At 41.4% G+C, this 11,636-nt stretch overlaps 2 protein-coding genes across 3 annotated transcripts; one reads left to right on the top strand and one right to left on the bottom strand.

Annotated features, from left to right (window-relative positions):
* Positions 1–2,694: 2,694 nt before the first annotated feature.
* Positions 2,695–8,190, top strand: LOC105030433 (E3 ubiquitin/ISG15 ligase TRIM25-like). The gene is made up of 6 exons (XM_034287704.1): positions 2,695–3,166; positions 3,902–4,003; positions 5,446–5,676; positions 5,978–6,137; positions 7,011–7,129; positions 7,394–8,190. Exons 1-6 carry the CDS (start codon positions 2,735–2,737, stop codon positions 7,643–7,645), a joined length of 1,296 nt encoding a protein of 431 aa, XP_034143595.1. The 5' UTR covers positions 2,695–2,734; the 3' UTR covers positions 7,646–8,190.
* A 1,874-nt stretch (positions 8,191–10,064) lies between these two features.
* On the bottom strand, positions 10,065–11,538 carry ost4 (oligosaccharyltransferase complex subunit 4 (non-catalytic)). 2 transcript variants are annotated; one of them, XM_020056392.3, is made up of 3 exons: positions 11,387–11,538; positions 10,711–10,871; positions 10,065–10,204 (listed from the first exon to the last, which is right to left on the bottom strand). In XM_020056392.3, exon 2 carries the CDS (start codon positions 10,868–10,870, stop codon positions 10,757–10,759), a length of 114 nt encoding a protein of 37 aa, XP_019911951.1. In that variant the 5' UTR covers position 10,871; positions 11,387–11,538; the 3' UTR covers positions 10,065–10,204; positions 10,711–10,756. The 2 variants fall into 2 exon arrangements, with proteins under 2 accessions (XP_019911951.1, XP_010902599.1); XM_010904297.5 differs by having other exon boundaries at positions 11,392–11,532.
* Positions 11,539–11,636: the final 98 nt, after the last annotated feature.

Genomic DNA, 11,636 nt, shown 5'->3' with positions numbered 1-11,636 from the left:
GTAGTCCTTAAACTCTATTAGTAACCAGGTGTTGCATTACAGGTGTAGTACTTTGTCTCTCACACTTCCTTTTCTACTCTATTCTTTTCCCTTCACTTTCATTTCTTTCTAAAACTCATTCACACAAACACCCTTGTAGGCTGGAGAATAGGAGCTTGATTGGGACTGAACTACTGGAGCATTTTCTGGACGGCCAACGGCGCCGCCTTTAGAGGGATCTCCACAGACGTTTTCCTGAAATCACGTTCGCTGTAAACACTGCACGTGTCAACGCTTTAACACTAAATGTCACACAGGACTGAGTCACAGACCCCACGCAGCTGGGCCACACACCCCTCCTTCTCAGAGACCAAGCAAGCACCTGTTAACACCACAGCACCTTTAAACACAAGGATTCTTATATAGATAGTCTGTGTGTGTGTGTGTGCGCGTGTGTAATATAGTGGCATATCAGGTGTATGGTAAAGCTAGTGGTGTGTTAACAAGCCTGTTCTCTATAAATAAGCAGGTGTGGTATGGACAGCCCGGTGGTTAGAGTTGTGAATCCCAGACCAAGGGTACTTTACCTCAAAGTCACTGGTTTGAATCCCAGACCAAGGGTAGAATATACGGTATGTAGTGGATTTCATGACCAGAATATGTTGCATTTCAATATAATATCGATCAATGTTGAGTTTACTTAACTTTCCATTCATGGATTTGATATGTTTTTAACCAACTGCTTTCTCCAATATGTATAATCAATTAGGCTGAATTGATACATTAAAAACAGAAGTCATAAAGATTCATTAAGATACATCCTGATCTTCCAATATTTTTTTTCAGAAACAAAAAAATACTTGGGACCTTCTTTGTTGTTTGTGTTTTTCTTGTCACTCATTATTTTGTTGAAAAATAAACCTTTTCTTTAATTCAACAGATTTTGGGTTATGTTTGAGTGATTCTGGACATATTATATAGATGTCATTTTGGGTAAGAAATTCCATGTACAACCTGCTATGATTTGGGACAATACATTTGGTGTAATCAACCATTTCCTCAGGTACCTGTTCATCAAGAAACCATTTACTAAGGTGCATCAGAAATCTGAAAATGTTTAATGAATCTTCCATGTTGTTCTGGCAAAAATGAATCCTTAATAGATTGTTCAACAGTTCTGTATGGACAGGTTGATAAAAACATAGATATACTATTTTTTCCAGACAAAACTAGTGAAAATGGTGCTTTGTGATAGGGAAAAAATTTTCCTCAGTCAAACGTCCTTTCAGAGCTCACACTTCATGTGAAATCACTCATCAGTCACATTCATTACTCCCTGCAGGGCAAATCTGTCACCCAAGTACAACTTCCTAGAACTATACATTTACAAGAATGTTCAAGTAGACAGGGTGTCCTCAACATACAGCAGGAATTTCAACTGGTATATCTTCTTCTGGCAACAACAAAATTGAACAGAACAGAGAACTGTCAAATGGAAACTTAAGTTATGAATGAGTAGGTCCCTATTTTTCTTGTCAGCTCCAACAAGGCTTGACAAGGCACAGAGCTGAGCAGAACAAGACCCTTTGGTTTGGTTCGTATCCAGTATGTCTGGGTCAAGTAAGGGGTACAGGGCACCAAAACTATGCAGGTCCTCAGATGCAAACAGGACAAATTAAAGTGAAAAAGGGTTTTGTCCTGCAGGACATGGGCCTGGCCTTAATCTGCTGAGCCTACTTCGTGACGTTGCTTCGGGAACCGGTAAATTCAGCCCAGGAGCGGTGTGCTGATGATCTGTACATATTGCCTATGCATTTGGCAGAGGCTAGAACCGTGAGTAATGTGGTCTCGTAGGAGAGGATATTATATCTCGGGAAATAAATTTCCAGGCCCGAATGGAACTGGCCCCCAGAAACCAGATGACCTGGGCCAGGATCCTTTCATTTCCACATCTCATGCTGAGAATACAGCGACAGTGTTACGAGTTAAACATTAATTAATGAGAATTTGAAAGGAAATGAAACAAAGTTGATTTCAACACTTGAGAAAATGTTTTGAATGAAAAATGTAATTTGTAAAACATCTACAGATCTGCTCCATTACGGGCAGCTTTGCAGCTTTTAAAATGATGCATTTACAGGATGTGTGACAACTTCCACCTGATCCTCTTACCCTGCCATAAGTCACCGTCCACCGCCATCTGGGTCATCCCTGTCCCTGTCCACCTGGTCATCCCTGTCTCTGTCCACCTGGTCATCCCGTGCACCTGGTCATCCCTGTCCCTGTCCACCTGGTCATCCCGTCCACCTGGTCATCCCGTCCACCTGGTCATCCATGCACTCACACACCTAATTCAAACTAAAGACCTGATGATAGGTTGATTACATCAATCAGGTGTGTGAGTGGTAGGGCAACATTTGAATCAGGTGTGTGAGTACTAGGGTAAAAATAAAAACGTGCATCCCTTTGGGTCCCCAGGACCAGGATTGGGAAACACTGATCTGTAGTCCTTAAACTCTATTAGTAACCAGGTGTTGCATTACAGGTGTAGTACTTTGTCTCTCACACTTTCTTTTCTACTCTATTCTTTTCCCTTCACTTTCATTTCTTTCTAAAAACTAGTTCACACAAACACCCTTGTAGGCTCCTCCCATTATTTATGGGTGCTTGACAAAGCAAAATGTATTTGCTCAGTAAGTCAATCTCCTGGTCATTCAGTAAGTGAGTCAGTCAGTGAGTCTTACATTCATCTTAAATGACAGAAACAATGGAGTCTCTTCGCTGTCCCATCTGTCTGGAACATCTGAAGGAGCCAGTCACCACTGCCTGTGGACATAGTTACTGTATGGACTGTATTGAGGGCTGCTGGGACCAAGATGAGGCTAAAGGTGTCTACAGATGCCCCCAGTGTAGACAGACCTTCATCCCAAGACCTGTTCTGATGAAGAACATCATGCTGGCCGATCTAGTGGAGAACCTGAAGACAGGACTACAAGTGTCTCCTTCTGCTCTCCATTATGCCGGACCTGGAGATGTAGCATGTGATGTCTGCACTGGGAGAAGGTTTAAAGCTGTCAAGACCTGTCTGGGGTGTCTGGCCTCTTACTGTGACACCCATCTTCAGCCTCACTACCAATCTGAGGAACTAAAGAAGCACAAGTTGGTCGACACCTCAACCCAAATACAGGTCAAGATCTCTCGTCATGACAAACTGCTGTATGTTTTCTGCCTTATTGGTCAGCAGTATCTCTGATATTTTTGTGTCAAGAATGAACAAAGGCCATGAACCGGTGTCAGCTGAGGCAGAAAAAGCTGAAAGAAAAGCTTGTTTTAAATCATTACACATTTTCAACATTTAGCAGAAAACGACAGCATGCTCAGTTGTGTTATTCCAGAAACAGAACTAAAGTCTCACATAACTGGTCAGGAGCTTTGGTTTCCAATCTGTATTTAAGTGAAGAGATCGGAATCGAAAAGGAAAGCATGTGAAAACTGAGGGAGTGAAAATTAGGAAGATGTAAAGGCTTATTAGACCCTCCAGCGGCCACTTCCAGAGAGTTTTTCCATTCATTAAGAAATTCAGGCTTAATGAATGCAGGCTTAATGAATGCAGGCTTAATGAATGCAGGCTTAATGAATGGAATTCCACAAGGCACCACATTGTCTTTCAGCTGTAGCAATTTGCCACAAAAGAAAGCCTTCCTCTATGAAACATGCATTTGTTATTGTCAGACTTTGAGACTTGTGTAAATACTGTGAATATACTGAATGTATAACTGCTCCTCGTTTTTTAATATGTTAAATTTAAATATTTCACAGTACATTTATTTACATATAGTGGAACATGCATCATTCATGCTTTAGAGACTATATGTAGAGGACTTCGAGGTTTGGTCTGACAGGTGAATGGTGTCTCTTATAGAAACAGCTGGGTGTGAAACACGAGAAGTCCCACTACCAGCAGAGGATCCAGGAGAGAGAAAGGAAGCTGATTGAGTTGAAACAGACTATGACCTTCATTAAAGTGAGTACTAAAACAGACTATGACCTTAATCAATGTGAGTACTAAAACAGATTACAACCTTTATCAGTGAGGACATAAACAGAATATAAATAACTTCTATTAGGGAGTACTAAAACCGAATTTAACAAAATGCATATTGACACTTGATCTAACAGCAGATACTTCAGCACTGGTTAATTAGATTATATCTTCAAGCTATATTATTAAATAATGATGTACTCCAGTTAGCATGAATTAACTTGTGATCAGTGTATTCCTAATTCGGACTGTTTCAAAAGACAACAATAATTTGGAAACAAAGTTGCATTGACATACCTGTACCATTTGTGAAAATAAGGGAGTGTCATTGAAGTCAACATGACACATGCTAAAATAAACTTAGTGCCTAGAACAGAACAAAAGGGACATTGTTGTAGAAATGTGAAGCAAGATAGCTGGCCATTCTCCAGGAACAATGAGTGATCTACATGGGAGTGTTCCCAATGTGTCTAGAGTCACACCAATTCCTTGCACACATTGTGGAGTTTTCAAGGATAATGGGGAGAGTTTGGAGTGGACAGGCTTTCCCGGAGAAGAAGAGCAGCTCTGTCTGTTCATGATTGAACCAAAATCCACAGGGAGATGAATGGGTGCACAGATGTGTTGGCTCCTGGGTATCAGTAAGGGGCAGTAGAAAAATAGTTGTCATCAGTGTAGCAGTTATAGGAGAGCATTTATTGTTTGAGTGATGGATCAAGGTGATTTTATATAAAGAGAGACGTGAAGACAGCCTAGAACTAAGCCCTGGGGAACACCAGTAGTGAGAGCCACTTGGTAGGAGACATCTGGGCAGACTCAGGTCCTCTCCCTGTCACCTGGTAGGAGACATCTGGGCAGACTCCGGTCCTCTCCCTGTCACCTGGTAGGAGACATCTGGGCAGACTCAGGTCCTCTCCCTGTCACCTGGTAGGAGACATCTGGGCAGACTCAGGTCCTCTCCCTGTCACTTGGTAGGAGACATCTGGGCAGACTCCGGTCCTCTCCCTGTCACTTGGTAGGAGACATCTGGGCAGACTCCGGTCCTCTCCCTGTCACTTGGTAGGAGACATCTGGGCAGACTCAGGTCCTCTCCCTGTCACCTGGTAGGAGACATCTGGGCAGACTCCGGTCCTCTCCCTGTCACCTGGTAGGAGACATCTGGGCAGACTCAGGTCCTCTCCCTGTCACCTGGTAGGAGACATCTGGGCAGACTCAGGTCCTCTCCCTGTCACCTGGTAGGAGACATCTGCAGGGTCAAATTGTGCAGAACCTGAAACAACACAGCAGACAGATCTTGTAGATCTTGTAGGTCTTGTAGATCTTGTAGGATGGCAACAGAGATACTGTCAATGTTATAACACTAAAAAGGTTTCCTGATGATTAAAGATAAACCTTATTTTACTCGCCCATCTCTGTCCAAACAGCACATAGTACAGACAGCTGTGGAAGACAGTGAGAAGATCTTTGCTGAGATGATCTGCTCCATGGCGAGAAGACGCTCTGAGGTGAAGGAGATGATCAGAGCCCAGGAGAAGGCTGAATTGAGTCGGGTTGAAGAACACCTGGGGCAACTGGAGCAGGAGATAGCAGAGTTAAGGAGAGACGATGAGTTGGAGCAGCTTTCACATACCGAAGACCACATGTCCCTCCTCCAGGTCATTTTCCCTCGTCATCTCCTCCTAACCTCTCTTCCCCTCAACTCATCCCCCTCACTTCATCCCCTCTCACCTCATCACCCTCACCTCATCCCCTTAACCTGATAACATGAGGAACCAGATTTTAGCTACGGCCGATGAAAACCTACCTACCGTATTCTCTTCCTTTCCCATCTCTTTCCCTCTATTTACCCCTCCATCTTTCTCTTGACTTTCCTTGTATTTATCTCTCCATCTATCTGCTTGTATTTATCTCTCCATCTATCTGCTTGTATTTATCTCTCCATCTGTCTCTCTACAGACTGCCCAGTCTCTTGGTGACCTGGTTGATCCCAAAGCACCATGCCGTTCCCTCGTTAGCTTTTCTCTGGGGTTTGATGATCTGAAGAGGGAAGTCACTGAGCTCATTAAAAAAATGGATCACATCTGTCAAGAAGAGTTGGAGAAGATGTCCTGTTCAGGTAAAAAAAACTGTAACTCATCACATACAGTAGTAATGTAGATAATGAAGAAAACTTCAGTTACTCCACCTCTTATTCTAACCTCTTCCTGTCACTGGGCAGGATCGCACATGTGTGGTGCTTTGAGTCTATGCATGTCCATAAATGTCTTCAGGCACTTCATTTTAATTGCTTGATTACTGCACATTTTCAGAAGCTGTTAGTCTGTGAAAATAGTCAGTCATACTATGAGGCCTGAATTAAATTTGATAATTAGTTACAAAGGCCAAACCAGGTGTTGTAAAAAATAAATAAAAGCAACATAAATGTGTTACATAACCATCTCCTTATTGTGGAATCATTTTTGCCCACCCTCCCATTCATAAAATTCCCTCATAAATAATCATTAAGGCCAGATAGCTACAGCTGTAGCAAAGGTAGACTTCACCATGTCCACTTTACCACCTGAGCACAGTTCCACATCACAGTCTATCTGAGCAACACAATATAATAAGGACACATGCGTAAGTCTAGACAAAAATACTTAAAGAATTGTCCCTGAGTGAATTTTAATTTCGGTCTCCTAACTCAAGACGAGTCGTCCCATGAGAGGGAATTTAGGATTTAACAAAAAGTCACTTCAAGGATTCACCAAGCCACATTTGAAACAGTGTAGGACAATCAACTTTAACATCTTGATGTTGATGCTGTGTCCTGGTTGCACAGACATTTCCGATGAAATGGATGGAAAGAAAGGCCACTGCCTGAAAAGCGTAATTCTAAACTTAAGTCTTACCTGGTTAAATAAAGGCTAAATTAATTAATCAATAAACATTTGGTCTGTTGCATGTAGAATGTCCTGCTCATTAATCAGCATTTTTGATCTGACTTCAGCAAAGAAGCAGCATTCTGGGAAGTGGTGGGGCTTCGGTCTGGTGATGACCCTGAACATGCTGACGGGGGACCAGGGATTTGGGTTCAGACTTGTTGGAGGACGTGAGACTTCAGAGAAGGTGAGAGACGATGTCAAAATCTCTGTAAAACAAAACAGAAACACTCACAAACATGCATTCACACACACAAACACACACACACAGAGTGACACACACCAAGGAAGAAACAGCCGGTAGAGTTGGAGAAGTAGAAGAATGACAGAATTTAAATTCAGTTTAAGGACAACAAGTTATACTTGTTAAATGTGTACAGAACACATGACCTAAATCTTGTTGATTATTTAGTCCAGGCTAATCATACTGATAATAATGATCTTTTAACAGATTCTAATTACGGATATAGTGAGACACTCGGCAGCTCACCGCGACGGCCGTTTGAAGAGGGGCGATGAGCTGGTGGCCGTGGACAACGTGCCCGTGAACCAGAAAACACATGAAGACGTTGTGGCCCTGATTGGAAAGGCTGGACAGAATGGTCAGGTGACCCTGATGGTCAGGAGAGTCCAGATGGATATTAAAAGAGTGTCTTGTAGACCTCACAGAGGAGTTCCTGCAAACTGTCCAATGCAGAACTAGATTAAAACTACTTGTGAACATAAAATCATGAAACTTTTGAAGGGTAAATCCACAGCGTCTATAGAAAGTATTTTTCAAAAGTTGTCAGTGCCTCAGTTTTATACATTTTGACATTTTGTTGGGGCGATGTTATTATTACCCAAGAATGTTTATAATTCCAGAACTGAATTCAGAACTGTTGATTTTTGTCATTGCAAATTTTATTGATATTCAATTTATTCAATCATGAATCCTCAGAATTTATTTATTTCATAATTTTTCTGTTTACGCAAAATTTGATCAGTTTAGATTGAGACAAGTATGTAAAAGGGGATGTGAAGAGGACCTTTCTCCATTGCTCTACAGTCCAATCCTTATGGTCTCTTGCAAACTTCAGCCAGGCTCTTCTTTGCTTCTCATTGATGAAGGGCATTTTTCTAGCTTTGCATGACTTCAGCCCTGCCCCTAGAAACCTGTTTGGAACCGTCCTCACCATGCACTTCACCCCAGCTGCTGTTTGCCATCCTACGGTTGTTGAGTGACATTCCAATGAGTTGACAAGCATCTCGGTCAGTGGACAGTCGTTTTCGTACTCTGCCAGTCTGTAGCTTTGTTGTCCCCAATGTCTGTTGCTTGACCTTGTTCTTCTGAACCACTGTCTTTGAAATTTTCAGGATGGAAGCAACCTGACACTCACTGTATCCCTCTGCTAGTAAAGCCAGAATTGAACCCTTCTTTTCCTCACTCAAAGCTTTTTTTTGTCATGCTGAATAGTTATTTTTAATTCAAATTACCTTTGAGGTACTACTTGAAATGTTTTTGCCATCCAGCTGGTCCTATTGCAAGAGGATAGTGATGACCACAGCAGTGTTTTTCATACTTTTCATCGTTAAATTAGATTTGGTTCAGGTAATCATCTAATTGGTACCTCATTATGTAAAATGAGGTGTGCCTGTGTTGGAATTTAACAGACCCTGCAATGGGAATGGCTGCCATACATGTAGAGATTCTAATTTAAGAAAAATTAGGAGTGGTCTCTTAATATTTTCTAGAGCTGTATATAGGTATGTAAATATATCATGTAATCACTTCTATATCAATTGGGTGTTAATTGATAAAACATTAAACCAGGTCACTTGACACTAAGTGCTCATATCATTTTTCTAAACAGTCTGTTTGTCTTTGATTCTTCCACATTTGATTTCTGTGTATGTGAAGGTCAACAGGTACACCCTGTTTTTCTGCTAACTGTACTCCTGTGAACATAGAGAGACTGACGAACAACAATGTACACAGTTTGTGTGTGTCAGAAAGACAGTGGGGGAATTTTCTGATCTGTACTTGTCTCCTTTCTGCTGCTACTCCCGTGATCAGCACAATGAGTGGTTGGTGTTTTTATCTCATGTGGAGGACAGAAGTACCTTTGGCTTGTCTTTGACTCTCTTGGGAGAGTGAGTTTCTGATTAAGGTTGATTGTTTCCCAGAGCTCAGAAAACAAAGAATCATTGACTTCAGAGAATGTGCTGCGTAATGATCAATCATATATGATGATGAATCATATTATCAATACAAAGATGTTGAAATCATGTTGAAATAATGTTAAAATAAGAGAGATTTAATGACTCAATTATTTTTTTGTTGAAGCTTCTAGAACTCGTGCCACCAGTATTTACTAACAGTGGCTTGGGGGGCGGATCCAAGAGGGTTGTAAACACCTCGCAAACGATCTCTCGATTTATGCCATAAACTGTACTTAGGCACCTTAATAATATAACAAACTGCCGGTGAGAGGATGCTCTTCGGTGCTGAGCTCGTAGCCGCGCGTGCTCCACATTTCTCAATATTCCATCACCGAACGCTGGGCCTATAACATTTATATTTCCCTTTTTAACGACTTAAGTACAACGTTTATCTATGGTTAAAGGTGCAGTGTAGTATTTTGATATGCTGACAGAGTAGATTGAGTGTTGAGTGGAAGAAGCCACATCCCAGGTTTGTTTTGCCATTTGATCGAGCTCCATTGCCATGCCGGGGCCTAGTGTTATTATCACAAAGTAATAACGTAAGGTTTTATGCAGACATGTCGAATGTTTTAGTGACATCTTTAACCATTCTCAAATTAGACATATTAGATTACATAATTTATTAGCTATGGGTTTCCAGATCACCCATGAATTGAAATAATATTTGTAATTTTTTTTTTTTTTATCCATACACATTATCTGTGGTAGTGCTGTAATCTGTAATACGTTTTTTCTCTCCTTTATAGCAAGTAAACCTTCACATAATACTGTGTGTGTGACATTTTCCAACACTCGTATCCAGAACTGAAATATGCATGTATCATTAAATTTGAATTTAACCATAACATCTGTTGTAATATTGTAAAATAGATGTATGGCGATGCTTTTCTTTTCAGTCAATCACAGTACAACAAAACTGGGGTTAATTGACAAACTTTTTATTAGAAAACACTCCTGTACAGACTGGGCTTGAGTTGGACATTTTGGCAGGGGGATGAGGAGGGAGAAGAGGATGTTTGGCTTCTCACTGCTCCCCTCTCTGGTCCCATACCGCCACCTGTGAGTAGAGACGAGTCACATCATAAATCCTAGATTGCACCCCATTTCCTATCTGGCCCTGGTCAAAAGTAGCACACTAAGAACAAAGCCAAAGACAGAGGATGGTAGAAGGTAAATTGATCCCTAGAACCAGAACCTTCTGTCTTTCTTGGACAGCTACTTACTGAGACTTGGTTCAGCATGTTAAATCACAATCAAACGGCAAACAAAACCGCTGCACTACACCGCAAGAAAACTCTGTTCATCGTCCTGCATCTGAATATACTAAACCTTCCGACACCTTTCAATAAATGTTCACAACCCATTGGAATATAATTCTACATAAAGTTTAAGATTTTGTGGACTGTGTCTCTAAGTGTCCAACCACTGGTGGAACCATTACACCAAGTAAAATCCAGTGTACATGTACCTAGTGACTAAAGGAGATTCTGATTTGTTTACACTCTCCCTAATGCATGTATCCCTTCCTGCAACCCCACACTCCAAACTCCATCCCTTCCTTACCTCCACACCAAACCCCTAGCTCACTTCCCCCTCTCTCAGGGCAGTTCTACTCAAGTTTCTTGGGATTGTTGACTGCTACATAGTGGTACAGAACCACCAGCAGGAACAGAGATACCCCCAGCATATTGGCAAAGATGGCCAGTTGCACGTCAGTCACCATTCTGTAGAGACAGAAAGGTACACGTCATTGTTACGTTACATGGGCCACAAACGAGCATGACACACCGAGAATAACTTGCCATGCTACTGAAGTTAGATGCACAAACACCATCTTAACATAAGTACAGATTGAGAGTAGAAACATGCCATGCCTAAGTGGCAGAAAACCCAACATCAGCTAACCAGTTAGCTTGCTAACGTCAGCTACCATTCATTGCATTTTACCCGTTAGTTAACTACCACCCTTTAATTTCCCAAGTAGCTAGGTAACTGGCGTTAAGTGCACTTGGTTGGCCGATAGGCAAACGCACATTACAAGCAATTTTAAAGAACATCCATCTTAATTTGTAGCCATATCTTCTAGCTATCTATTAAGTAGGCAAACCTACTGACTAGTTAGCTACATTACCAAGCAGTATAGCCAGCATTGGAAGAGACAAATAGGTAGAGGAAGGCATTATCACCTAATTTGAAATAAATACATAATAGGACTACATTTTAAAAAGACAATGCATCCCTTACGTTACTGTTCGTATATGTGTAATTGAGGCCGTTGCCGATTCAGTTTGGCTTTCAGATGTTTGATCACAATTTTTTTTTTTCTGTACGGTCGGTGTCTCTCCGTATTTCTAATTTTCTGTCCTAACACTTCCGCCTAGCTCACAGGGCCACGTCACATTAAGAAGAAGAGGGGAGGGACCATACACATAAGGCGCTTATATGTAAAGTTACGCGCTCTAAATTGTTTTTCAACAACTCATCACAAA

This window comes from Esox lucius, chromosome 18 (genome assembly GCF_011004845.1).
Source record: "Esox lucius isolate fEsoLuc1 chromosome 18, fEsoLuc1.pri, whole genome shotgun sequence".
In the NCBI taxonomy this organism is placed as follows: domain Eukaryota; kingdom Metazoa; phylum Chordata; class Actinopteri; order Esociformes; family Esocidae; genus Esox; species Esox lucius.
Note: the sequence above shows the minus strand (reverse complement) of the source record. Positions and strands in the feature narration are given on the sequence as shown.

Excerpts from the sequence above, each read along its gene's own strand:
- LOC105030433 (XM_034287704.1), top strand. The coding sequence starts at position 2,735 with ATGACAGAAACAATGGAGTCTCTTCGCTGTCCCATCTGTCTGGAACAT. Across the intron at positions 3,167-3,901 it reads ACACCTCAACCCAAATACAG|AAACAGCTGGGTGTGAAACA; the intron begins GTCAAGATCTCT and ends TGTCTCTTATAG. Across the intron at positions 6,138-7,010 it reads GGAGAAGATGTCCTGTTCAG|CAAAGAAGCAGCATTCTGGG; the intron begins GTAAAAAAAACT and ends ATCTGACTTCAG.
- ost4 (XM_020056392.3), bottom strand. The coding sequence starts at position 10,870 with ATGGTGACTGACGTGCAACTGGCCATCTTTGCCAATATGCTGGGGGTA.